The sequence below is a fragment of the Stegodyphus dumicola genome, chromosome X2, assembly GCF_044657685.1.
Source record: "Stegodyphus dumicola isolate Sdum_Otavi_A_Nest chromosome X2, ASM4465768v1".
Classification (NCBI taxonomy): domain Eukaryota; kingdom Metazoa; phylum Arthropoda; class Arachnida; order Araneae; family Eresidae; genus Stegodyphus; species Stegodyphus dumicola.
Genome location: NC_140781.1, coordinates 140,614,448 through 140,641,256, shown reverse-complemented (window position 1 = coordinate 140,641,256; position 26,809 = coordinate 140,614,448). Strand labels below are relative to the sequence as shown.

General features: G+C 33.9%; 2 protein-coding genes, 1 long non-coding RNA gene and 1 pseudogene across 6 annotated transcripts; all 4 read left to right on the top strand.

Annotated features, from left to right (window-relative positions):
* The first annotated feature begins 911 nt into the window (after positions 1 to 911).
* On the top strand, positions 912 to 1,667 carry LOC146992930 (uncharacterized). The gene is made up of 5 exons (XM_085809210.1): positions 912 to 996; positions 1,093 to 1,140; positions 1,229 to 1,309; positions 1,398 to 1,454; positions 1,538 to 1,667. The coding sequence occupies exons 1-5, from the start codon at positions 964 to 966 to the stop codon at positions 1,643 to 1,645; spliced, it is 327 nt and encodes a 108-aa protein (XP_085665336.1). The 5' UTR covers positions 912 to 963; the 3' UTR covers positions 1,646 to 1,667.
* LOC118182685 (uncharacterized) lies at positions 1,663 to 5,155 on the top strand. 2 transcript variants are annotated; one of them, XR_015038964.1, is made up of 5 exons: positions 1,663 to 2,244; positions 3,565 to 3,870; positions 3,964 to 4,313; positions 4,398 to 4,769; positions 4,849 to 5,155. XR_015038964.1 is itself a non-coding variant. In XM_085809209.1 (4 exons), exons 1-4 carry the CDS (start codon positions 1,663 to 1,665, stop codon positions 4,708 to 4,710), a joined length of 1,551 nt encoding a protein of 516 aa, XP_085665335.1. In that variant the 3' UTR covers positions 4,711 to 5,155. The 2 variants fall into 2 exon arrangements, 1 of the variants encoding a protein (XP_085665335.1); XM_085809209.1 differs by having other exon boundaries at positions 4,398 to 5,155.
* A 412-nt stretch (positions 5,156 to 5,567) lies between these two features.
* On the top strand, positions 5,568 to 7,637 carry LOC118201875 (uncharacterized; annotated as a pseudogene). Its single transcript, XR_015038965.1, has 6 exons — positions 5,568 to 5,707; positions 5,805 to 6,100; positions 6,193 to 6,437; positions 6,517 to 6,604; positions 6,711 to 7,002; positions 7,107 to 7,637. The product of XR_015038965.1 is annotated as an uncharacterized LOC118201875 (transcript).
* An 8,368-nt stretch (positions 7,638 to 16,005) lies between these two features.
* Positions 16,006 to 26,609, top strand: LOC118194965 (uncharacterized). 2 transcript variants are annotated; one of them, XR_015038870.1, is made up of 3 exons: positions 16,006 to 16,095; positions 22,660 to 22,724; positions 26,266 to 26,609. It is a non-coding gene; the product is annotated as an uncharacterized LOC118194965 (long non-coding RNA). The 2 variants fall into 2 exon arrangements; XR_015038871.1 differs by having other exon boundaries at positions 16,030 to 16,663.
* Positions 26,610 to 26,809: the final 200 nt, after the last annotated feature.

Sequence of the window (26,809 nt, the reverse complement as noted above, 5' to 3'; positions counted from 1 at the left end):
AATTTCTACTCTGGGAAATTATTTTGGAAGAGGTCGCCATAAGAGGGCTCATTCCTTATTCATTGCATATTAAATATTTAAAGCCAGATCACGTGGTTATAGGATCCAAGTAGTAACCGCAGGTAACCGGGCGGCGGAAGTGACGTCACAGAAAATTGGCGTGGCCTCCGCCATTTTGAATTTCTCCGGAAGTGACGACACCAGCGTCATCTTGTATCACGTGATGGAATGACGTAATCATGTTGAGTTTCGTTTTGATTCTGTGGCAACGATCTTTTCAAAGTTTATTTTTTGTGGCAACGACACTATTTTTTATGTTTGTGGCAATGGTCGCTTAAACCACGTGACGTCAACTTTGTTATTTTCCTTATTTACCAATTTTTTCTTTATTATTTTAGTTATTTAATCTTTTTTATTCATTATTTTTTAATTATGTTTCATTATTTATTATGAATCATCCTTTTTTAATTATTTAATCCGTCATTATTTTTAATTAGTTTTAATTGACTCCATAATATTTTCATCCATTTTTAATGAATTTTAAAAATAACTCCACGGCTGAGATTCGAACTCGCTATCTCTGAGATGGGAGTCTAGCGCTTTACCGCTCGGCTAAGCCCTTCAAGTTATCAAACCTGTTATTTTTCCGTTTGGAGCGAAAATCACCATGACGTCACTAGGCTGGAGGAAACAAGCAAACGTCACCTCTTTCACGTTGCAGCCTGTCGAAACCGCTTCACGCTTTCTACATCCACCGTGGCGAACGTATACAATCTTAACAGCCAATCAGCATTCCGCTAACAATATCTATCTTATTTCAGCCAATCAGCGTATTGCTTTCTTATACATCGTCTATATATTCGCTCGCTTTGATGATTGCAATCATTTCTACTCTGATTCTTGCTGAGTGAACGTCATTTTGACTCTGCCATTTTCCTGCGCCATTTCGTTTTCTTGTACACGATGTCTGTCAAGCGAGTTTATTCTGCATCTAATGTAAGTATTTTTCGCCTGTGTCTGATTTTTTAAATTACTATATTTTCAAAACGAATTTTTTTAATGTGTTATTTATTCTAATTTTTTAATTGTTAGGTGTTATTTGAGGATTCCGATTGTCCTTTCCACGATTCGGATGACGATGTAAGTTTAAATTATTTTACACGTATTTCCTGAATGTATTTTTCTACGTAATATTTTATTTTGAACCTATTCACTTTTCTTTTGCTAGTTAATACATGAAGTGGATCAAATCTTTATGGAAAATCCTATGGATCTACCCTTGTATTATCAAGTGGGTTCCGGATTTGAGGTAAATTTTAGTTTCGTTATGATTCGATTAGAATATTTTTTCTAGTACTAGAAATGAATGTATTTATTTTTATTTTATTTATTTTTAGACTTCTTCCTCGTCAACTCGTGGGCCTGTATACATGGCTGGTTCCGATGAACGTTCGGTGTGTATTTTTCTTTTATCATAATGTCTTTTTGAAAATGTTTGATTATTACCGAGAACTTAATTTTTATTTTTACTTTTCAGCTCGATGAGGCGATAGTGCTTACTGAAAAGTCTCGTCGACGCAACCATAAATATCAAGCCGAGGAAATTACTTTCAGAGCCAGTTGGACATTGAACGGTTGCCTCTGAATGTGCAAGGAGTCCCGATGGTTCGAATTCCTGACACCGTCCGGGAGTTGTTCGAGCAGCTGATTCGCCGGACAACAGCTGATCTAAGCCCATCAGACATCATCCGGTTCTGCATTCAAGCTGAAGGGTTGGATAAGCCTATCAGCACTTCCTTAATGGTAGTTTCGACTCTCACAGTGGAAAAGATTTTGGCTGCTGTCATGAAAGTGCTACAATCCAAAGACAAAATTGAGCTAGACACAGGATTTGCAGTTGATGTGATCACCATCAGACGACCTGTGGGCGCCGGTGGTAATAGGAAAGTGATCAATATCTCCATGGACAGACTAAGAAAACAGTCAATTTTGTCCATACCCTACGATGAGGAAGGATTGTGTTGCGCTAAAGCAATTGTGTATGCTTTGGCACATCTGAATGAGGACAAAGCTGCTATTAAGGCCATGAAAGATCGTCGTCGACCAGCCCTAGTGAAGCGAGCAAGAGAGCTCCATATGGCTGCGAATGTTCCTTTAGGCCCCTGCACGTTTGCGGAGATAGCCATATTTGAAGATCACCTTCACGTCCAAATTGCCGTCTTTTCTTCGGAAAACTTGAACAGAGTAAGTCATTATTTTTATCTCAAGATATTTCTGTTTTTTAAATATTCATACCTACAAATATTTTTTCTATATATTTTCATATCGTAACTTGATTTTAGTTCTTTTATAATTTGTGGCTATATGATAAAAATTTATTTGGGTACATGAATAATTTAAAAAAAAAATACTTTTTAAAATTACTTTTAAAAAATATCAGTTTTCAACGCACTGAAAAATTAAATTACTAGCAGAGTTTATGATCATTTCGCTGTTTCCATAGAGAAGTTTTTCGTTTAGAAGTTAAAAAAAATTATAGACAAAATTAATAAATTTTTATTTTTAGATTACTTTAAATTGTTAGATTAACTTTATATTTTATGCATGTAAGCAATTCGTTTCCACGTTAAAAAAAGATAACTTGAAATACTGAATACATAGTAAATTTTCTAGATTGTGTTACATTTTTTAGATTATTTTTATGTATGAAATTTATTTAGATGCTAAAAACATAACTTGAAAAATTTTTAGATTAATTTTACATTTAACATAAAATTTATATTTTATGCATGCATTTCTTTAGACGCTAAAAATATGTCTTATAAAAAATGCATGGTGAATTTTTGAATTACTCTAAATTTTAAGATTATATTTTATGCGTATTCACGCATAGAATCCATGAATGTATGCAGTTCGCTTCGATGTTAAAAAATAAACCTTGTAAAAATTAATTAGATTTTAGTTTACTTAAAATTGTTAGATTAATTTCTTATTTTATGTATGCAATTCGTTAAAACTTTCACTTTTAAAAATTTTTATTTTTAGAATACTTTAACTTTTTAGATTTTATTTACATGTATGCACAAAGGCAATTTGTTTCTATGTTAAAAATATAATTTGCAAAAAGTTAACATTTAGGCATATATTTCTGATCATTTAAATGTTAAAACTTTAACTTGTAAAACTGAATGCATGGCGAATTTTTTTGATTGCGTTAAATTTTATCTATAAATGCATGCATGTATGCGTTTCGCTTCGATGTTAAAAATATGATTTGTAAAAAAAAAAAAAATGCATGAAGAATTTTTTATTTTTAGATTCATTTTATGCATGCACACAATTCATTAAGATGTTAAAACTTTAAACTATAAAAAATGAATTCACGATGAATTTTTTTTTTTTTTTTTTGTTTTACTTTAACATATATGCATGTAATTACTTTCGATGTTAAATGCATTAGGAATTTTTAGATCGCTTTATGTATGCAATTAAATGTTAAAAACTGGTTTTACTTTGATTTTTTGGAATTCAAGAGAATTTTTTTTTTGGTTTGCTGTATCTTAGGTGGTGTACAAAGGAAGAGAGAGGGCACAACGGATCAATTTGTGGCTTCACGATGGACATTATGATGTCATTAAGTCCCTGAAAGGGTTTTTTGGTAGCAACCATTATTGCACAGCATGTGAAAAGCCGTATGATCATCCGGAAAGCCATAGATGTGCCAATGCGTGCCCTATATGCCTAAGGACTGATTGCTTTCCAGGCCAGCCCCAACGATGCCCGGACTGTGACCGTCTCTGCCGATCCGATGCCTGTTATGCAGCACACAAAGCCCTCACTGGAAACCAAGAGTTTTCACTTCGCGATAGGGTAAGTGTTTTGAAAATATATCTTAATGACCAAAGTTATTTATCATATAATTTTCTCAAAATTGTTATGTTAAAAAAATTATTATCCTTACAGGTATACCAGTGCAGGGACTGCTGCCAAGTGATTGGACGCCGTAAGTGCCCTAAAGATCTGCATAAGTGCGGTACCACCAAATGTCCGTCTTGCGGCCAGTTTGTCGTGGCTGCTGAGCACCGTTGTTATTTGCGACGTGTTGCTCCGAAGAAGTCTGATGACAAGTTCATCTTTTTTGACTTTGAAACGGACCAGTCTTCGGGGAAGCATCTCGTAAATTTTGCGGTAGCTCAGTATGCCGACGGCACTGAAAAGGTGTTCCCGGGTTACGAAGCATGCCAAGATTTCTGCGCCTGGCTGTTCACCCCACAACACAAGGGCTTCACCGCCGTGACACACAACATCAAAGGGTAAGTTAAAAATACCATAGTTTGCATGCTTTAATTATGACTATGCTTTCAATATTATTCATGATATTTTTTTTTTACTTACAGGTTCGATGGGCAGTTCGTGATGGCCTGGCTCCTGGAGCAAGGCACAGCGCCGGAGGTGATCCCTAACGGGTCTATGATCATGAGTGTAAGACACCCTAGTCTCAACATTCGGGTCATAGACTCGTTAAACTTTTTACCGATGGCGTTGGCCAAACTACCGGGATGCTTCGGTCTCACCGAATTAAAGAAAGGATACTTCCCTCATCTCTTTAACTCGACGGAAAACCAGAGTTATGTTGGACCGCTGCCTGAAGCCCGGTACTACAGCCCGGATACCATGTGCACTTTAGCCCGACAAGCATTTCTGTCCTGACATGAGGAACACAAGGGGGTTGTGTTCAATTTTCAAGACGAGATGCTGGCCTATTGCAGGTATGTTTTTTCCTTTTTTCTTGCTTTAATTTTATATTTTATGTTTCGTATATTTAACATTTTCTTTTTATATTCATAGATCAGACGTGGATATTCTTCGCCGCTGTTGTCTGGAGTTTCGAGCCCAGTTTTTGGATGTGGCGGGTGTGGATCCATTCCAGAAGTTATTTTCTCATTCTGTTCTAATCATGTTTACAATTATGTTATGTTTAGTGTCTCATACCATCCTTTTAATTTCTTTTCAGATACGTGACCATTGCGTCAGCCTGTATGGCAACGTATCGGAGTGGCCACATTCAGCCCAATACGATTGCCATGGTGCCCACACACGGCTACGTCAACTTAACGAATTACAGCCCTGATTCGATCCGGTGGTTAGACTTTGTTGCTGCTTCGGAAGGCATTGCCATTCAACACGCTTTGAACGGAGCCGGAGGGCACAGAATCGCCGGAGTCTCGGTAGACGGTTTCTGCCAAGCAACACAAACCGTCTATCAGTTTCAGGTATGTAAAAAGTAAATTATTTTTCTGTATAATTCTTTTTAATGATTTTACACTTCTAATGTTTAATTTACATGTTGAATACTAATAATGTATTCGTGTTTTTTTAGGGCTGTTTCTTCCATGGGTGTAGTTCGTGCTATGACGGGGATACCATCCACCCCTTAAAAGGAGTTTCCATGGCAACGTTGCGAGAGAAAACGGAAGAGACCACACGAAAGCTTCGCACCCAGGGTTTCCACGTCATAGAAATGTGGGAGCATGAGTTTCAGAGAGAAAAAGAGGAAAATCCGGATCTCTAAGCTTTCCTGGAGCAACACCATCTGAGGGACCGGCTTAATCCTCGAGACTCATTTTTCGGAGGACGGACCAATGCCCTCAAATTGTTCCACGAGGGAGACTCTAAATATGTGGATTTCACATCCCTCTATCCATGGGTTCGTACTTTTTTTATTATTTTAAAACCTTTTCATGGATGATGTGTTTTTTCTGATTTTTATGTATGTTTTTTTGACTTTTTGTTTTATTTCACAGGTGAACAAATATTGCGTCTACCCTGTAGGACATCTAACAATCATTACGGAAAGCTTTGGGGGTATAGAAAATTACTTTGGACTTATCCAGTTCCGTGTGATTCCTCCTCGGAACCTCTATCTCCCGGTACTGCCCTATCGGTGTAGGAAGAAGCTCATGTTCCCCCTCTGTCCCCTTGTGCCTTTCTACAGTCTCAGTCTTCCTGTACCCACACAGACGATGAAAGAGCTCTTGTCGGAACGTGGGTATCGGAAGAAGTCAAGCTGGCGATAAAGAAAGGTTACCGCGTCACACATGTAAGTATTCAAAGATTATTTAAATTATTTGTCATAACCCAAATTTATTTAAAATCTTTTGTCATAACTGAAATTTATTCTTTATTTTCTAGATTTACGAAGTCTATCATTTCAAAGAATCGTCTACTTCCCTGTTTCGTTCCTACATTGATCTCTTTCTGAAGATCAAACAGGAAAGTAGCGGTTGGCCTTCGGAGTGTGTGACGTCTGAAGACAAATTAAAGTATATTCGCCAGTATGAAGAAAGAGAGGGCGTCAAGTTGGACGCTGGAAAGATTTCCAAGAACCCTGGGCGTCGACAAGTTGCCAAGTTGGCCCTAAACAGTTTCTGGCGTAGGTAAGATGATTTCTTTTGGGCTTAAATTTTTTGTAAACATTTTTAATTCTTTGTGATTTATGTTGAATTTTTGTTTCAGATGGGGCATGAACGTCAACAAAGCGCAACTGACCTACGTACATACGGTGCCAGAGTTTAATAAGATGTTGGCGGATCCTACTAAAAAAGTAAGTTTTCTTATCGATTTTATCCATCTATAAGCTTAGTGTGTTTCAAACTGTTAACTCATAACTATTTTGAACTGTTAACTTATGATTCTTCTTTTATTTTCAGATCAAGGATGTCTTTCTTCCCACGCCTGAGGTGACTGCCATTTGCTGGGAATCTTCAAAGGAGTTTGTACCGCAGGATGCCTCGACCAACATTTTTCTAGCAACTTTTACGACAGCTTGGGCTCGTCTCAAGCTGTATAGTGAAATGGAGAAGCTGGGTCGAGATGTCCTGTATCACGACACAGATTCCATCATCTATGCCTCGAATGGTTGCAACGATCCCCCTTTAGGAAACTTCTTAGGAGAACTTACCGACGAACTGGATGGAGATGTTATCAAAACCTTCGTGTCAGGTAAACACCTTTAAAAAGTTCCTTATTTAATATGTACCAAAAAAATTTTTAATGTTTTTTCTATTATCTCTTTTTTTTTTCCTCATGATGTTTTATTTTTTCAGGAGGACCGAAAAACTACGCATTCCAGACGGCCACTGGGAAAACCTGCTGCAAAGTCCGAGGATTTTCATTGAACTTCCGGAATTCCCAGTTGCTGAATTTTTAAGTCATTAAAAGTCTGGTCTGCAGCCTCGACCGAAGTGAGATCATCTCTCTCCACAACCCCTGCAAAATCACCCGAGAAGCGAAGAGAAGAAAGGTGGTGAATAAACCGGAAACAAAACTGTACAGAATTGTGTTGGATAAAAGGGTGATCCAACAGGACTTGACCACCTTACCATTTGGCTTTTGAAAATAGCTTTTGTAAAAATGTATGGTATGTACAAAAAATGTTTGTATGTAAAAAGATGTTATGCACAGTATTTGCGTGTAAAAACTTATTTAGATAAAAAATAAACAGAAGTTTGAAAATTATGGTGTTTTTCTTTTTTTCAAAGAATGGCATGAAAGGTAAGTTTTTATTATTTTAAGAAAATTGTTATATTTTTTCAAAAATTATTATTATATGTTAGTTTAATTAGAAAGAAAAACATAACACAAATAATCAGAAATTAACTTTTATTCATATCTCAAAGTATTACACATGTCATTACAGTTTTAGCCACAGCTGCGAAGAGGATTTTCTTTTAGGTCTAGCATACATAGTTTTTACATTCATTAAATGTTTGTTTTTGACAAAGTCTTGAGGAAAGTTGTTAACATTCAGTACATTTTTAAACTGTTTAAAGGCAAAGGGTTTTTGAGTTCTATTTCTCAACAGAGAGTTTATCAACTGAACAATGTCAGAGCCAGAAACACATGATCATCCAGAATGAGTTCTTTATTCTGTGTCCAGGAAATCTGATGCTCTTTTAGAAAATCTATTATTTTCTGTGCCGTTCTTTTCTGCTTCACAGGAACTGTTTGCATAATTTCTTTTTCTATATCTTTCTCAGAACGTTGTTCAGGCGGTTGTTTTTCGGAAGTGTTCACATGAGGAAATGTAACATACTTTTGCAGAACTTGGATGTACAATTTAGACTTTTCTTCATCGTCCATTTTCTTTTTCAAGATGTTTTGAATTTGTGTGTCTAAATCACTCAAATGTTCATCTTCAAATTGCTGCATACGATCCAGGGGTACCAGCGCAAATTTCTTACTGTGTTCCATGGATAAGGGAGGATAAAACACTGACTGCTGCAGGAATCAGGAAAGATAGGAAACCGTCACCTTTTTGAACCAAAAGACGTCTTTTCTTAAAAAGAGGTACTTTTTTGTCCGCTAGTTTTCTTAAAGTTCTTTTAAAAGGGGCGAGTCGATTTTTGACCCGTTTGGTGATGGGTACGTTTCCTTTTAGAAGATTTAAAACACACTCACAAACTGATTTAATGAGATGATTCGGACACTTTTTCAGTACAGCTGCTTTTATTCGACTTTTTCCTAATAGTTTTAGATAATCCACATCCTTCAGATGAGACATGCTGATGACAAATGAGCTCTTTTTCTTGCACACTTTCTTTTATATAGGTAGCAAATGCAGCCGCTTTGGTTAAAGCACAGCAATTAAATCCTTTTGCATGAATCGAACATGTTAAAGAACTTTTCTTTTTTAAATTCTCTATCTTAGGACAGTCTAGATTTATGATGTCTCTACATAATAAATTTTCTAAAAATAATTTCTTTGCTAATCCTTTCACGTATATGACAGAATAAATAGATGACAAATATTGCAAAATAATACGGAGATGAGTATAAGGTAAAACACCCTCACTCCAATTCACATGATGACGATTTCTTGTGACCCAAGCAAAACACTTTTGCTGAGATCATGATAATGTTTTCCAAGGCTGAGGAGGTAAAAATGACCAGCAACTGTGATATCCTTCATGCACGGTGTAAAAAGCTAATTCTTTAACAATGTAACAATGAGGCATCCACTGAAAACCTTCGAAATCGATCACGATGGGAGAAGACATGTTAGCCATTCGACGTCTCAAACTGAAATGAACTATCGGGGCTGGTAGACATAGTATTTATCCCCAGGTAAAAGAACTGTAACCTAGATGTTTCTCAGAAAGGTATAATTTATATTTATGCCGTATAAAGCAGTTATAAACTAAATGTGCATATGGCTTCTATTTGCAGCTCATCAAAATATGAATACTAATTAAATGGCACATAAAGGGACAGTGCTGAAAAATAATTTTCTTTGACGAATGAACGTGAATTATAGTCTAACACTGAACCAAGCCCTAAAAGGGTTTTGATTGGCTCAACGACAAACTCGAAATCTTCAGATATGGCTCTAAATCCTATATGTTTCGTGTAATTCATTTGAAAACTTCGGAAGAGTTATAGGGTGAAAACTTTTATGAACAAAAATAGAAGACAAAATGTACATGTCAATTCGTAATACAAGAAACAATTTTTAATGTTAATAATATTTCGAATCTCTACACCCATTCGATATTTTCTTTCTTTCCGAAGAAGGAAATTAGTTTCACTGACTGGACATTATTCAATCAGCTTCTTAGCGAAAAGCGCACCGGCAGCATATTTCACAAGTGCACATCAGCGTAGCCACTGGGGGAGGTGTTTCGAAAATGGACCAATTAGCTTCTATTGCTCTTGTGACGCTACATCTTCGTGCATGATGTTTACGTTTTAATTTACAGTTGTTTCGCAGCTATAAATATATAGTGTAATAGTAAAAAAAAATTTAAATAGCAAAAACATAGTTCTTCAAACGAAAGTTTGACTTCGCAGTATATACATGTTGCTATTGACAGACTTACCAATTCTATTAACCCTGCAATTACCAGTCAAGGATCAGGGATCAAGGAAGTGCAATTTACGGAGTTCATAGGCAATTACGCCTTTACCTCCACATCTTCAAAGGAATTCAGATCATCAAAAAGAGGGGATTGTCTAATAGGGTAAAAATTTTGAGAAGCCGAATGACTTGGGATAAAAGCCTTCACACTGAGACAAAAAAAAGGCAAAAAACTCAGAAGGTCTTAATTTCGCGCTAAAAAAGGGCCAGAATAATTTAGATAGGGGCAGTCATTAAAAATTTTGACTAGATAAATAAAAGGTGAAGTTTCCTTGAACCTTGATAATCGTGTTTTGCATACGTCAGAAGCGAAGAATACGCAGGGGAGAGCAATCGTTTCCGATGCGCTTTCTTCAGGGATGGGAGGGAGGGGGGAACCTGGTTACAGGTCGAAAAAGTAGTTCTGCCAGTGATCAGCTGGGAGGGAGAAGTTTCGTTTTTGACCGCTATTCAATGCGGTATTTAAAGGCCGAAAATGACGTTGTTAAACGCCTAAGAAAGTTCCGTTTTTAAAGGAAGAAAAGAACTGTATTTTAAAAATCTTTTTCAGTTTAATGCATTTCAAAAGTTAAAGTGATTTAATTCAGTCCTTTTAGGCTGTGATGTTTCTTATTAAAGAAACGTTAAAGTAGGTTCCTCAGGTTAATGCTGTGTGCATTAAAGAACTTTAGAGGCGGGAGGTGGGGATTAAGGAACGAGAGGTAGTTATTCACATGGCCGTCAGTGTGCTCATACCTAGCCCCTTTAAATGGGAGAGCTGAATATTCCGGGTTAAGAACCGCTCGGGGTCTTTTCCGGGAAGAAGCGACAGCAGGATCATATACGGGTAGCATATGAAGCACAGGATTAGCAACATGTTGAATATTTCTGAAATTTTTTTTCCGAAAGTCGCTGTATAAAGCGATTAATGGGCATAATTTTGAGGTCATTATGAATCTCTTCGTTCCGTACGAACCACGGAGCTTTTAATATTTGCCGAAGCAATTTTGGATTGAAAAATTTGAACATGTTTTCTGTTAGTGCAGATGGGCCCCAGATGGGACACGCATATGTAAGAACAGGCCTTATCATAGATTTGTAGAGCAGGATTTTGTTATCAAGTAACAGGTCGCTATTTGTAGTGAAAAAGGAGCGTAAGGTGGTTTTGATAGCTGTTGCACCCGCTATGGCAATTACCAGTGCCACTCGTAAACTCACGGCCAATCACGGTGTGGATAGACTACCCACTCTTATTCGAGAGCAAATCAGAGAGCGGAATAAGCTCCGCAAAATCTTGAATAAGACTTTGAACCCAACCCACAAGAAAGAGATAAAATAAATCGCTTTATACAGCGACTTTCGGCAAACTTTTTCCAAAAGATTCCTTCGATCGGAAGCCCCGTACTCCACAGCCTCCCTGTTTATCATCCGGGAATTGCATCCTCAAAAAATAGACCCGGAGCTATTCTGGAGAACGCATATAAGGCCCCGTTCAGACGAGGGCGTAAAGGGCATAAGTGGTTAAAGCCGAGCTCCGTTGCCAGGGCAACCAGTCACTGCTACGTCACAGAATCTAGTTTAGGGCTCGTGGCATAGGGTTCCAAGTTTTCAACTTTACGCCGAGTTTGGGATAAGCGTCGACCAATCAGAGCGAAGCTAAAACGAAGCGGCTTTCTTTAGACGATTTCTCTGTCACATCGAAGGCGACGTTTTTTTTTAATATGGAACGCATCGTATCAGAATGAGTTGTAATCGTATCCAAACAAAATAATGAGTTGTAATCGTATCCGAACAAAATATTGAGTTGTAATCGTATCCGAACGAAATAAAGAGTTGATCTCGACATGCATTTTTTAATGAGTTTTTAATGCTTTTTTTTAATGAGTTTTTCAATTTATCTTGAAAAATATGCATGAAACTCGTAAAGCGAAAGTTAAGCTCAGGATTATGCACGCTGTGTATGATCCTGTAGATGATTGATCCCATCCAATATTTTTCATTTTATTATGAGAATTCTGTAAAAAATGCATGCTTGCAAAAATTTTATTTTTTCTGTGTAAATTATTATTATTACTTTCTTTCTGACTATAATTATTTTCCTGTTTAATTATTTTTGTATTTAAGAATAAATTTATTTAAAAAGCTGGAAATATTGTATTGCTATTTGCTTCAAATGCTGATTTTCTTTCCAAGCAAACTTCATGAATTAATTTTACTAAAACATCAAATCAATATCAAGAATCTGCTGTTTTTTTAACAGTAAAAATATTTAAAAAAAGAGAAAAATTATTTTTCACTTATTTAAGAATAGTCACAATAGTCAATTCAATGGTGTAAGCTTTGTATAAGTAATAAAAGATTAATCTTTTGAGAAAATGCTCTTATGAATTCCAAGAAAGAAAAAATGTAGTGAAATATCTTTAAAACAACAGTCAACAGTCTAGACAGTTTTGTCTCCTGTTGAAGTTCTGTTCTGTTTTTTAATTACGTTCTCCATGAAAGGAATTTACTTTTAATGAAAGTAAATAGCACACATAATTCATAACATGGACTATAATTTAATGAATAGTATTTGTTATTATTATTCACTCTTTATTACTATCATTTGAATGGAGTTTTGATCATTAAATGCATGCTATTTCTCAGATAGAAATTTCTGGATAAGGTATGAATGTTTATAATTTTGATGTATTTGAAGACTTGGGTACCTAAAATTTGTCAATGTGAAATTACTTTTGAGATTTGGTCATAAATGGAAATGACAACATATGTTGAAATTAAATTCAGGGGTGCGGCTTATACATGCAAATTATTAAAAATAGATGTATACAAACAGCTGGCAAGACAGCAAAATGTATTTAATGATTGAGCATAAAATACATTGTTGGGTGAACGTTTCCTAGTATTGTACTAGTTGTGGTTGCTGGTCATTGTGACCAGTTGTGGGATACTAGTACTAGTGATAATTGATACTGGTAGTGCAGCAAACTACTATAGTGATCCACAGGGACAGTGAATAAGGAGTGCTAAGCACACATGTTTCACTGTCACAGAAACATGTTCCTTTTGATTGAAAATTAATAATAATAATAATAATAATGTATGGTAAGTACTGTTTTTAGCTTAACTGCTTTCACACCTGCAAAATGGAAAAATATTATATACAGGCTATCTGTTAGTTATCCTCAAGATTTTTTTTAATTAGGCATATTTAGAATATCGCATTTCTCCTAAGAGAAATTATATATAAAAATTGAAGAAGATTTTATATAGTATATAAATATGCATGTGTATGTTTATAGTATAGAGAGTATTACAGGAAAATGCAGAAATATTCCATAATGCTTTGCACAAAAAGATATGTGCCAACTAAGTATTGGTCTTTCCAAAAAAAAAAAAAAAATCTCTAGACCATTTCGTTATTTTTCTTTTTGACCTTCTTCCGTTGCCTCTTGGCTTATAAGAAGGGCAGATAAAAGAGCATTCTGTTGAACCAGTAAAACTTTGTGTTGAGTTGAAAAAGCCTGACACAAAATAATGAAAACGAGCAGAGTGAGCGTGAGAAATCAATTGAGCTAGAAAACAGCACGCGAAAGGTGTAGGCACATCCACGCATGCGCAAATTTAGCTTCTCTCATTGGCCACAGCTTAGACCCGTCTCGCAGGTGTGAACGATGTCCCGTATTTTATGCCCTTATGACTATGCCTCTATGTGCTTTACGCCCATGTCTGAACGCTGCTTAATGCGCTTCCTTGTCCTAAGAGGCGTTGTTATGGAGACGAGGCGCCTCGAAGGTTTCAATACACTCGTTCGATCGCCCCCCCCCCGCCTGAGTGAATTCGCTGATCTTTCAGCTTCCCTCAGGGTCACTCTCTCTTTGTCCCGTAATTGAGCAATCTTACTTCTTTCAACCGTAAGCGGTTGTTATCAGGTTCTAAGCACATCTTTCTTCCCTTCTTAAAAGGGTTCTAGTGCAAGGATTACTTAATTTAGAGTCAATCTCTTTAAGAGGACTTAATGCTTTTTCATTAGTTATCATAACAATTAAAGTTAATGCAATCTTATTATATTTATAAAAGTTTCTCCTCAGAGGCATTGCTGGCCGTGTCTCTTTAATTCAAACTCGCCTAACAAGTTCCCGCTTTTCCCCTTCCCCAGATCCCGAAGCACTTGCGACATGAAGTTTTTCGCGAGTGTATCCGCTTTCGAGTTGTTAACACAGTGGCGTAGCTAGGGTGGGGCAAGGGGCAGTGGCGTAGCTAGGGTGGGGCAAAGGGGGACATCTGTCCCCGGGCGCAGCATCCAGGGGGCGCTAAATTGATGATACAAAATTTTAGAATGAAGTGTTATCCATTCGTGGCACACAGAGAGGGGCGCAAAATTTTCAGTTGTCCCCGGGCGCTGAAAAACGGCGCTAAGCCTTTGGCAAGGGGGGACATATGTCCCCGGGCGCGTAATGGCAAACCGCACATTGAGTTGAACAGTGTTAAACGAATGTCGCATACTGCGCATGCCCAGAAACAAATAATGCGTAATTATTATATTGGCGCGATTTGAAAAGAGGATAAATACGGTATGTGGTAGATGTACCGCCATCTGATTGTAAACAAATCCGGCGTTTAAGTCTTCGTAGAGTATATGTGCAATGTAAAGTAATTACTGTGTAAAATTAGATTTTTTTCCTGTACTGCTCCAAAAACTGGAAAGTTGAACGATACGATCAAGTTTAAATTCGATTGAAGAGTGCACAAAATGGGTAAAGGAAGTAGCGTAAATGCAGATGCCCCAGTGGATAGCGCGAGCTTCAAACCAAATGCTATTGCGAGATTGCTTTCAGGTATGTATATATTTTCCCATTTCAGTAAATTTGATGTGTTGTATGTGCAATATGTGATATATTGTATTTTAACACATATACAGTTCATTAACATTTTTTAACATTTCCTAAATTTCTATATAATGTAGCATTAAGAAAGATGTTTTAAGAAATTTGTTTCCTTACTGTTTTAATTTTTTCGAAAAGAAACATCATTTTCGAGAAACTTCAAGAAGAACGTTATTAGCGTCCCTACTAAAAATGCCCCATAGAAACCAGTAAAACTTTTTATGGGTACCCATAAGATTTTATGGGTTTCTATTGACTTTTACTGGTTTCTGTTGGTCTGTGTGGGTTTTTTTTACTGGTTTCAAAATGACCCATAGAAACCAGTAAAACTTTCTACTGGTACCTATAGAATTTTTGATGGTCTCTATTGACTTTTACTGGTTTCTATTGATCTCTGTGGGTTTTTCTTACTGGTATCAATTGACACCCATACAACCAACATTCAATGGCAGAACTTTGTACTGGTTTGTATAGGTTTATATTGACTTTTACTGGTTTTCTTACTGGTATCAATATAATAATAAATCTTTTGTTGGTTTATATGGGTTTGTGCTATTTTTTTATCTGACGTTAATATACTTCTTGTAAACAATAAAATTAACAGAATGAAAATATGATCTCTTTAAGACCACCAGAGTAACCTAGAAACGCAGGTGGTCGTTTTAGAGAGGGTTTTTACTAAATATGCTTATTTATTTGATTTAAATTTTTTTTCGGAAACAATAACAGTAATCATATACACCACACACAACGAGGTCTCTCCAAGGCGACCAGCCGCAAATAAAAATTCATCTTTGTAAGTGGTCGCCTTAGAGAGGTGATGCTCAATACCAATAGATACTCACGTTCTCAGATATACGTTTATCTTTTAGAGGTGGTCGTCTTAGGGAGATTGCATCTACGGAATGAATGTCTCTAAGGCGACCAGACACACTTGCAGAATTTTCTTTGTGAATGGTCGCTTTACAGAGGGAATATTTAATACCAAAGTATACTTATGTTTTCAGAAATACTGGTTTCTTTCAGAGGCGGTCGTCTTAGGGAGGTGGTTTTTGCTACGAGTTGGTTCTCTGAATACACACACATAAGCACTTACATTTCTGATATTACAAATAAACTCCGATATCAACCAACATCTCTTTAACGCGAACAAGTTCATTCACATTCGCAAAACTTTTCTCCCTGTTAACGCTGACGTGAAAAAAAAAAAAATTCCCCCTCCCTCCCCCACTCTTAGAAGTTTCCCAAACAAGCAATATGGCGCTGCTCTAGTTATTGTTGTGTGATGGTGGTGTTATTTTCTTCGTAGTTGAAGTAATGCAGTATATTATTTACTAGGATTTACTGTATTACAAATTTTACTATGTTTTACTGTTTAGAAATTAGTAATAAATAATAAAATACCAGCACTGACTATGAATATACCACTAAAGCCATGCACTTGTAATCGTGTCTAATGTTTGAGAGAACGTTGCTGATAACTGACTAGTTGTGAAATGGAGTTTCTGAGCGTGAAATTGATTTTCCATCTTTACTTTTGTCCTGAAAAACAATGTGCTTAAAGACTGAAAAGTGATAATTTCAGGCTTGATAATTTCTTTCAGTGTGCAGATGCAGAAATGTAGTTTTTGCATTCTACTGAAACTGTATTTTGGAAAATTAATTTTTTTGATTACAGTTTAGAAATACTTTTTTAAAGCTTGTTCATGTAGATGCTTTATCATTTGAATATTATGTACTAATAAATTTGAGCATACCTTACTTAAAAATGATCTTGCATGATTCAATTTTTAATTTTTCGACTAATGTGATGTGGCCGAGCAAAAAGAATGTTTTTTTATGTTTTAAAAAATGTACTAATTATATTTCGCGAGCAAAAAAGGTAAGTCTTATTAATGAAATAAACTTTGAAGTATTTAATGTGTTTATTACTTATTGAATGGGGTAGACAAGACATACAAGCTTAAGGAATCTTTATTCCACTACTAAAATTATGTGAAAATTTAGATGATCATAGTAGCTTACATTGTTTTTCCTTTTTGGTCTATTTTTCTGTACTAGTATGATACTAGAACCACATTTTTACATTAAATATTTTGTGCTATTTTGTTAAAACACATATAATCATTTTTATGCATACTTTAATTTTCATTATTATTAGTTTGATGAAGAAAATTTCAAATGTGTTTTTCATAAATTGCTTTTGAAATAGAAATAGATTTGTGAATAAGATTTATGTAATATTAAATGTACTAGTCTTGGGAGTATAAAAAGTGAATTATTTATTTATTATTAAAAAGTGAATTATAAAAAAATTACATTAAGTTGAAACCTCATATAGTGGTTATTTTCTTAAATGACCACCTCTGATAATGGCACATTTGTCAGGACAATAATTAAATAACAGGACTTAAAAATCATTCATAGTTTTGTCAGGCTACAGGAAACTGGCATTACCTCGAATTGTGGAGTTGATTGTTTTAGGAACGTTTTGCTGTATAATCAATTGACTTCGGTGTAGTAATTTTTACGTGGGTATGAATTTTGCAGAAGTAATTGAAAGTTTTTACGAGACATTTAAAACCAAAGCTCTTCGGATCATGAGTCATAAGGGCACTGTTATAGCATTGCTTTCAAATATAGTTAGAGTAATATTTAAACATTATTTTCGGAAGCACTTCCACAGGGAATCCGGTTGTTCTCTGCGGATGAAAACCCATATAAATAAATCTTCTGTACAGCCTTATACAAATGCAGTTAAAATTACTGTCATTACAATTAAGCGAATATAGCCACATTTGTTTACAAAAAGTTATTATTGCTAAATACTGCACTATATCAATTTCATTTAGCATTGTAATTTCAGAAAATGCTCGGCATGAGGTATTTTTATATTATATAATCTACTGTCAAAAACAATAGCTACCTTTTCAGTACTTTAAATTTTACTATTGAGAATTTTTATGGTTCAAAATAATATTTCTATACATTATTTCAAGTATTCTTTCTACAATAGAAATCTAAATAACTTGCACCTAAAACACTGACTCAAATTTATTCCAATAATGCATCGCTTTAATTAAATTTATGCTCCCTTGAGATGATATATGAAAAACCTTGTGTAATAATAAATTATTAATATATATAGGTAAATAGTATTTTTATATATTTTTTCGGGTAAAGTGCAGAATCGCCCACATATTTATTTGGCACTTTGTACAAAAGTAAAAGGAATTGGATTTTTGTCAATTTTCTTTTGACTTTTAAAGTGAAAATAGGTTGATGTGTACATGAATAAAGTCAAAGGAGTGCACAATGGCATTTTTGTGCAATTCTGAGATTTTTTTTAAGTGAAAATAGGTCGATGTGTACGTGGATACCGAGTATGTGCAATTCTTAAAAACACGCCAAGCAGTGGGCGATTCTACACTTTCCCCATTTTTCTATAGGAATTTAGTTTCATTAAATTAGTTATTTAGTATAATTATGTGTATATGAGTATATTCATACTTATTCACATAGATGGAATTTTTACAGTACGAAAGTTTATCTTTTATACATCAAGAACTACATATACTATAAATACCCATTATGTTATAGATTTTATTTATATAAAATCTGTGGAAGATTATATAGCACTAAAAGTGAGATACGGAATAAAACATTATACGCTATGAGATATTTTCTTAATTCCTGAACTGTGCGTTGAGAATTGGTATTTGTTGAAACTTGTAAATTTTTTAAAATTCATTTTGTTACAATATAATTTATTGTATTTTGGGTACTATTAAGTTTATTATATGTTATCTTCATGTTTCATTTATCTTTTGAGAGATACAGGTAACATTCAAAGTATTGTAATAAGGGATCGACACAGTGTTTGTATATTATTATTTCTTCACTACATTATATTCTTGGATTCATCCTTTCTTCCACACAAAACATCTATGTGTATGCATGTCATAATAAGCTGCAGGGTGTTACTATCATTGGTAAGCGAGCTTTAAGGGGATAGCAAGTATGCTAAATTTGAACTCTATGTTAAGTTTCTAATTTGCAAGTCCCGTATTCTTTTTGCTTGCTTGTTAATAATGTTTCTCTTCCTGAAAATTTGGGTTTTTTCTAGTTTTGTTTTTTAATTTGGTTTAGTGCATTGTAGGTAACTTAAAATTTAAGCAGATGCTAGAAAGTACCATCCTTTGGCAATACGTTTCTCATTAGGTATCAAATTGTTAAACAAGCTGATGTGATTAAATACAATTGTTTAATTTCCCAATTAAAGAACTGAAATACAAATATATGGAGTGAGGTACAGTACTATATGTATATATTTATAATGAAATCAATAATATATATACAGTCAAAGTAAGGATTCGCAACCATCAAATGAAATGATATTATATATATATATGTAATAGATTCTGTAGTCGAATACAAGCAGCTGAATCCGTAATGAACAGCAAGAATTTTGATGGCTTAGAGATGTTGAAACTCCAATCCACAATGAATAAGAAATTTGGCAGTCGAGGTAGATTTAATTCAACTTTTCTTTCAGCAAATATGTTGCAGCCACAAACAAGTTGGCACATTATTTATGCCTATTCCAAAAATTAACATTTTTGATAAATGTGTACAGTCAAAAGTCATTAATCCGGACTCGTCGGGACTTCGGCGATTCCGGATTATCGATTTTTCCAGATTATAGATCATCAGTTTAAATCTCGTAAGATGGCACGCACAAATTCTAAAATTAAAAATATGAAACCGTATTTTAGGAAATAAAGAACAATTATGATCTAAAGGGTATCAAAATTTACAAAAAAAAGAAGCTTAATATTTATTTGTTTACTTTATTAAACATTTCTTTCAATGTAAGTTGTTTCGTTTTATGTGATAATACTTTCTCTTTAATTCTATAAACAGACATAACTTCTTGTTCAGTTAAAAAGCTCCGCTGTTCAAGTCCCGTAATTGCTGTGCTGAGAATACCGACTAACTTGTCAATCGAAATTTTTTCATTTTCACTAACCTCTCTGTCACCTTCTTCATGTCTTTATCCATTTTTTGCAGCAATTCCACTTTTTGTTTGACGGACATCGAGACATACTTTCGTTTTGTAGATCCTTTGGGAGCTCCAGAATCAGAAATTGACATAATCGAAAGTTCAAGTTTACTTTTATAAAATTGCTCTTACAGTCTGCAAAAAATAATAAGCTGCATCCAATTCGAAGATTAAGGAATAACGCAAGCATCAACATTTACTGAAATAGATAATTGTATAATTTTAGTTTATACCGTCCGTTAAACGCGCACGCGAAAACGTATTCAGCACTTGCGCACACACATATGCGCGTGCGCGTAAAGGTCTTACGCGCACACGTAAACACCTATGCACATGCGTCAACGCGGCGCATGCGCAGAAAACTTTTAGCTTTGAGGTCCAGATTATGGGTGTCCGAATTAACGATTTTTGACTGTAGTAAGAAACAAGGAGCAAACAGACTGCAATCCAGCTAATACAAAGCGTAAAAAGCAAATGTGTTATGTTAAGGGTGAAATCTTAATTCAGACCGAGTTAATTTTGGTTCTCGATGCATTTTTACTCGTCTTTGATAGTTAATGCTGCTGTAAAATTACTATTGGCTGTTTGAGTTTTAGTTTCTTTTACAACATCAAATTATGTAAGAGTCATATGACATGAATTAATCTCCAAATGATGCAGTGCAGAAAGATTACTGTTTTTAGAATAGAGAAGGAAAATTAATTTTACGCTGCTAATTTAATCTTTTGCATATTCCTTATTTTTCTTACATATGTATATGTACATTTATCATTCGATGGTTGTGAATCATGACTTTGGTTATTATCTTTCTATTCATTTTATTTTCAGAATTATATAAAGGTAGTTTAAAATTTTGTAAAGAGAATTTATACAAATATTTTGTAATATGTTTATAGATATTGACGTGCATTAAGAAGGACGGGCTCGTAGGCTTCTAGATATTTTAAAATTTTTATTTATTCACCTTGAGTTTTATTTAAAATTGCTTTACATGCTTTCTCCGCAATTTAGTTCTGTACATTTCATCAGTGTTAATTATGTACTTCTGCTGGTTTATGTTTTTATGGAAATTTGATTTACAGTTCTATTTTTGTGTATTGTTTTTTATAGGGATTCTGTATATGGATACCCGTTCTATGCACGATTCTATATATGGATACTCCACTATGGTATAATGCTATTGGTTCTGTTTATGGGTTTTGTGCAGCGATTTTTCCAAGAGGTACCTTTATTGGTCTGTGGATTTTTGTGTAGTGGTTTTTACAGGATTTGGCATATGGGTGCCTGTATAGGTGTACATGCTTTTGTTTACTGGTTTTTACAAAGCATTACCCTACGGAATATCCATTTTTTTAATGGAAATTTGGCCAATGGATATGCATATAAAGTTTTGATTTTTGGCTATGGGTTTTTACTGGGATTTTGTTTATAGTGCCTACAGTTCTACAGAGATTTGGCCTACTCGTAACCGTACAGTCGTTCGGGTTTCTGTTTACAGGTTTTTTACGGGTATTTCACCTACAGGTACCTATACAGCCGTGCAGGTTTCTTTCTATGGGTTTTTACGGGTATACGGCCTATGGGTACCCGTACAATCGTACGGGTTTCTTTTTATGGGTTTTTACGGGAATTTGGCCTACGGGTACCCGTACAAACGTACGGGTTTCTTTCTATGAGTTTTTACGGGGATTTGGCCTACGGGTACCCGTACAACCATACGGGTTTCTTTCTATGGGTTTTTACGGGGATTTGGCCTACGGGTACCCGTACAACCATACGGGTTTCTGTCTGTGGGTTTTTACGGGGATTTGGCCTACGGGTACCCACAGAGCTGTACGGGTACCCGTAGGCCAATTCCCCGTAAAAAATTTTATGGGTTTCTACGGGGCATTTTTAGCAGGGGTAATTTTACAGCTAAAACTGATGCAAGGTACTTGAGTCTTTTATCTCAAAATGTGCTGAAATGTTTTGGTTGAAGTTAATATAAAATAATGTAATGAATTGTGGTATAACTGTAAAGAATTGGTAAAAATAAAATATAATTAGCTCAAATTTACTTAACTCCTTATATTATCAAATATCTATTGAATAGAAAAACCTGTTGAAATATTAAATGTAACAAGTTCTATTTTTAAAAGGCAGATGATTGTACAGCATGTAGGAATTGATGATGATTTTTAATAATCCTAAAGTAATAGTAAAGTCAACAATAAAGTATATTTTGATGTATGTAATTTTCATCAATGATTACATAAAATTGCACTTTAATATAAAGTATGCTTGGATTGTTTTCATGTATGCTATATATTATTGCAAATTAGTTCTTCATAAAATTGTATATTTCTGCTGTGAAAAAGTATGTATGCAATCATGCAAGTTGTAGGAAAACATGTACGTGTACTGCACATGTACCAGGAAGACAAGATAACAATTATGACTGTCAATCATCATTTGCTGACTGTATCTGTCAAGCTGACTACACAGACTATAGTAGCCAAAGATAAGTTGTAGAAAGTGTGTTTCAGAGTTGAATATATGAATTAAAGTTAGTAGGATAATTATTCTTAACTAAATAATAAAATTTAAATAAAACCCCTTATTTCATTTTTTATAAATTCTCTTATTATTATGATGTGATTTCACAACCATTGACCCTCTCCTATTGTTAAATAATTCATTCAGCACTGAACAACATATTATTTTATTGGTATAAAAAATAATATATTTTGTGTGTATGACCAAGTTATGATCTAAGATTTTTCAATACTTGAATCATCCTTTTAAAGATTTTTATAAAATGATTTTTTTAATTTCAGGCATTGGCACAGTGGATGGCAGCTGAAAAATTTTGACCCTTGTTTCTGGAAGTGAAATGTTAGATGTAAGTAATGATGTCTGAGACCCTTATCACACGGCATTTGTTTCACATGAACAACTTGTTTCGGACAATTTTTCTGCCTGGTTTACTATTGAAAGAAAGACATGCAACGTTTTCCTTCCGTTCTAAAAAAATTGCAAATTGTTCGTTTTCAATCAATCAACTATCAGCTTGTTTGTAAAGGGGAACCAGTTTCCCATGTTAACCCCAAAGTGATCTATGATAATTGGCTGTTGTGACAAAGCAGAAAAATTGTGCCAAACAGTTATTCTTCCGAAACAAACTGACGTGTGATAGCATCCTTACTGTTAATAATACTGTGAAGCACTTAATTGTATGCTTTGCTAATGAATATGTACTAGGCAATTGTGGTTATTATGAAAGAGGTGAAATTTCAAATACAATTGTTTCAGTTACAATTATTACAGATATTATTTAATTTTGTAATAATGCTAATTAAAAATATGAATTAAGAAAATGCAAAAATTAGTGTATAAGCATACTAAATAGTTCAGAGTAAGACTTGTACATAATTTATAGTACGCACTCATTCACACATATGATGACTCATACACTGATATAAATTTGATATGCTTTTATACTGTTTACATGTCTTCTATATTCAGATTTGAATCATCATCTGCCAACAAATTCAGTTAATCAGGCATTGTTGACCTTATTAGTTTCTTGCAGATGTGTGAACTTTGGAAACATTTTTAGATTTAGTGTAGTTTTTGTTTGCTTTTCAGGTTTTCACATAATATCAACTAGAAACATTACCTCTTCATTTTAAAGGTCAAAGAGATAAAATAAAAAAAAAAAAACAATTAATTAGTTAATATCAAACCTAAAATGTTCTTTTATTACACAAATATTATTTAAGCCATCCAAATGGGTGCAATATTTTTATAATACTTTTATTTAATTTTACAGTATATGTTATTGAAGCCATTCAAATCCCACTTGGGCATTTTCAAGTATATTAGTTGTTGAATATTATGTCTGACTGTAAACACACAGGCAAAGTATGTATAATTATTATGTAATTTAACCTATCTTTCCTTCAAATATTTCTTTAAAATTACACGAGACAGGCATACATTTGAGCTTTGATTAACAGACTTAGTGTAGTCGCCATGACGGATAAGAAAACAGATGAATAATAGACCACCCATAATCACCAACATATAATGCAAGGATTTGAGAATAAAGATTGCTTATTAACATAATAGTGCACTGAATATTAGATATACAAATTATAGAACTGAAAGATTTGTCACGTATCATCTTTGCTTATTATTATATATATTGAAAATAAACAGTTTGCTTCTGCAACAGAATAAATATCGAGTGTCTTGAAATGTTTTGTATACCTGGAGCTTTACAGTTCAGTACATTATACAAAGAGCAGTATATATAATGATTATCAGGTCTGCACAGAAATTTTTAATGGAAAAGTCTTGTGTATAGATTTAGTTGATATTTCTTATCTTGTGTACAGATTTAGTTGATATTTTGCAAGACATGGCAATATTTCAGACTTTTATTGTAATTACTGTGACAAAACAATCATTAGAAAATTATACACGTATGAAAATTATTAATATTACATTATGTAGCTTATATTAATAATTTTCATACGTGTATATGTAATATTTTGGCAGGCACAGGAATGACCAAAGCTTGACAATATAACTACATCATAGGCCAGGCATTGTTATGGCTGGATAGAAGGTTGCAAAATGACGACAAAGAAGGATTTAGCTTTTTAGATCCCACATCTTTATTCAATTCTCTCAGCAGATCATTTTGTCTTTAGATGAAATTCTCAAAATTATATATTCAATATTGATTTAAACTAAGTAAGATTAAATTTAGACTTTACGTCATATCTGCTTTAACAAAGGAAAGAACAAGATGGGAGGAGCAGCTGCAAGGTCTTGTAGCAGCGGTAGAAGAAAGCAGTCTGATGAAAAATGGCACGTATTCAGTATGTGTACTAGCAGTTATATAACATGCCAGAATGTTCTCGAAAGTACTGGTCTAGGATAAGATCCTGAAACTGCAGTAAGTTAATTATAGGTTGCATGCTCGCGCAGAGCAAAGCCACTGTATTTTCTATATTTTACATGTATATAATACATATTCTTTGTGTCTTGGTGAATACATTCTACCTCGCTGGCAGGTAACAGAAACTGACGATCAAAAGATTGATGAATATTTAATAATTTTGATGAGATTATCTAGGAAAGTAAAATAGTTTAAAACGTATTAAATATGGTTTTCCAGAATGTTTCCTAGCATAGTTTTTAATCTCAGACTAAATGATACACATTATCTGGAAGTTCATATTCTTGTGTCATAAAGTATGCTTTATTGTAATTAGTCTTAGATTGTAAATTTAAATTTATGAAAATATGATGTGTTAAAAATGTATTGCAGATATTAAACTAGATTTTTATATGCAATTTTGAAATTTTAGAGATCTTGCTTCATGTAATTATTTTTAATGTTTTTATTAAATTCTTAATTAATGCTATTATGCATGCATTAGAAAGTGAAATGAAATAATATTTAGGGATATCATTTGGCTGCATTCTGTTGTTTCTCAGTTAAACTATTCTGCATTCAAAAAATTACTCAAGGATTCTCACGAATACCAGCTCAAACAGTTCCAAAGTATTTCTGCAAAATATACGTAATTACTTAAGAATTGTATCTTTTTGATAATATTATTTAGCCTTTACAAGTTACTGCCAAAATTATTTTGTAAATCAAAAATCTTCGAGGGGATTAGTGTGTCTCGCATAGTTACCCTGGTGCCACACTATAACACTGAAATTGATAGATGTATAATTGAATGTTTAATCAAAAATGTCTAATTCCTCTTTTATGATATTTCAATAATTGATACTATTGAAACAAGAAATATTGGTACAATTATGATAATTAGATAATTAGCTTTTCTTTCTTCCTTTCGATTTTCCTGCCAGAATGCTAATTTTGAGTGTATTCAAATGAGGTGAATTCATTTCGTTACTTTTGATTTACGCCATAAATGCTAGCTGATTCTGTATGAACAAGCTGTGCACTCTGTTAATTTGTCCGAAAAGGGTTTTTTTACACCTATTCCAAACCTCTGTTGTAATTTCCAAAACATAACGAGAAGTCGCTTAAGTTTTCCAGAGTTCTTACACAGTATATATTAAGTGGGTGAAACTCGTATAAGGTGTAAGAAAGACCAAAAGGAGATTTATTAAATCAAGAAAAGTAATCGGTTGGAAAAGGCATTTAATCTTAATAATGAAAAATCGAATTTTACACCAAATATTCAGACTTTTGTAACTGTTTTATATTTAATTAGCGAGAGTTTAAAATAAAAATTACCTTTATATTCATAACATAGGTTATATTCTGTTAATTTCCCAGAAATAAACATAAAGGTACATTAACATTTTCTTAATATTCATTGTGTATTTGTTATGATGCATGTATTAATGTCATTACAAGTTAGCATTTGATAATGTTTGTTTCAACAATTTAGGGTTTGGTGAAGTGCCACAGAGATTATCGCTTAAAGAATGCATGCAGGCCAACCACCAACACAAGATATTAAAAGAGCAATGAAAATGAAGATTTAACTATAAAGAAAAATCTGACTAATATTATTACTCATAACACTTAATTGTTTCGTATTATTTTAAATTTATGCGAGTTTTCCTGTATTCTGTGTATTTTGCAACTTATGTTATTGTAAATTCATGTATGTTTTCATTCTTGCTCTGTCATGCATTTCATACTAATCGTTTGTTGTGCATATTAATTATATGTGTATATTACATCATTGAATTACTGTATTTGAATTTTAATAAACCTTTTTACCATTCAGTAGTACTTTTCCATAAAACCCTGAACATTCTAAACATCCCATATCACTAATTCTCAATTCTAAATAATACTTGAGTTTACTTAATTCATGTATTAATAACGAATTTGAAAAATAATACAATAGTGACATATTTTGAGGTAAAATAAATACTGCTCAATTGGACATTTTAAAATGTTTTTCCTTTTAATAGAGGAACGTT

Bases quoted from the DNA above. Each gene is read 5' to 3' on its own strand.
- LOC146992930 (XM_085809210.1), top strand. From the start codon at position 964: ATGTCTGTCAAGCGAGTTTATTCTGCATCTAAT. The intron at 1,310-1,397 runs GTAAATTTTAGT...ATTTATTTTTAG, and splicing joins AAGTGGGTTCCGGATTTGAG to ACTTCTTCCTCGTCAACTCG. The intron at 1,455-1,537 runs GTGTGTATTTTT...TTTACTTTTCAG, and splicing joins CTGGTTCCGATGAACGTTCG to CTCGATGAGGCGATAGTGCT.
- LOC118182685 (XM_085809209.1), top strand. From the start codon at position 1,663: ATGGTTCGAATTCCTGACACCGTCCGGGAGTTGTTCGAGCAGCTGATT. The intron at 2,245-3,564 runs GTAAGTCATTAT...GCTGTATCTTAG, and splicing joins CTTCGGAAAACTTGAACAGA to GTGGTGTACAAAGGAAGAGA. The intron at 4,314-4,397 runs GTAAGTTAAAAA...TTTTACTTACAG, and splicing joins GTGACACACAACATCAAAGG to GTTCGATGGGCAGTTCGTGA.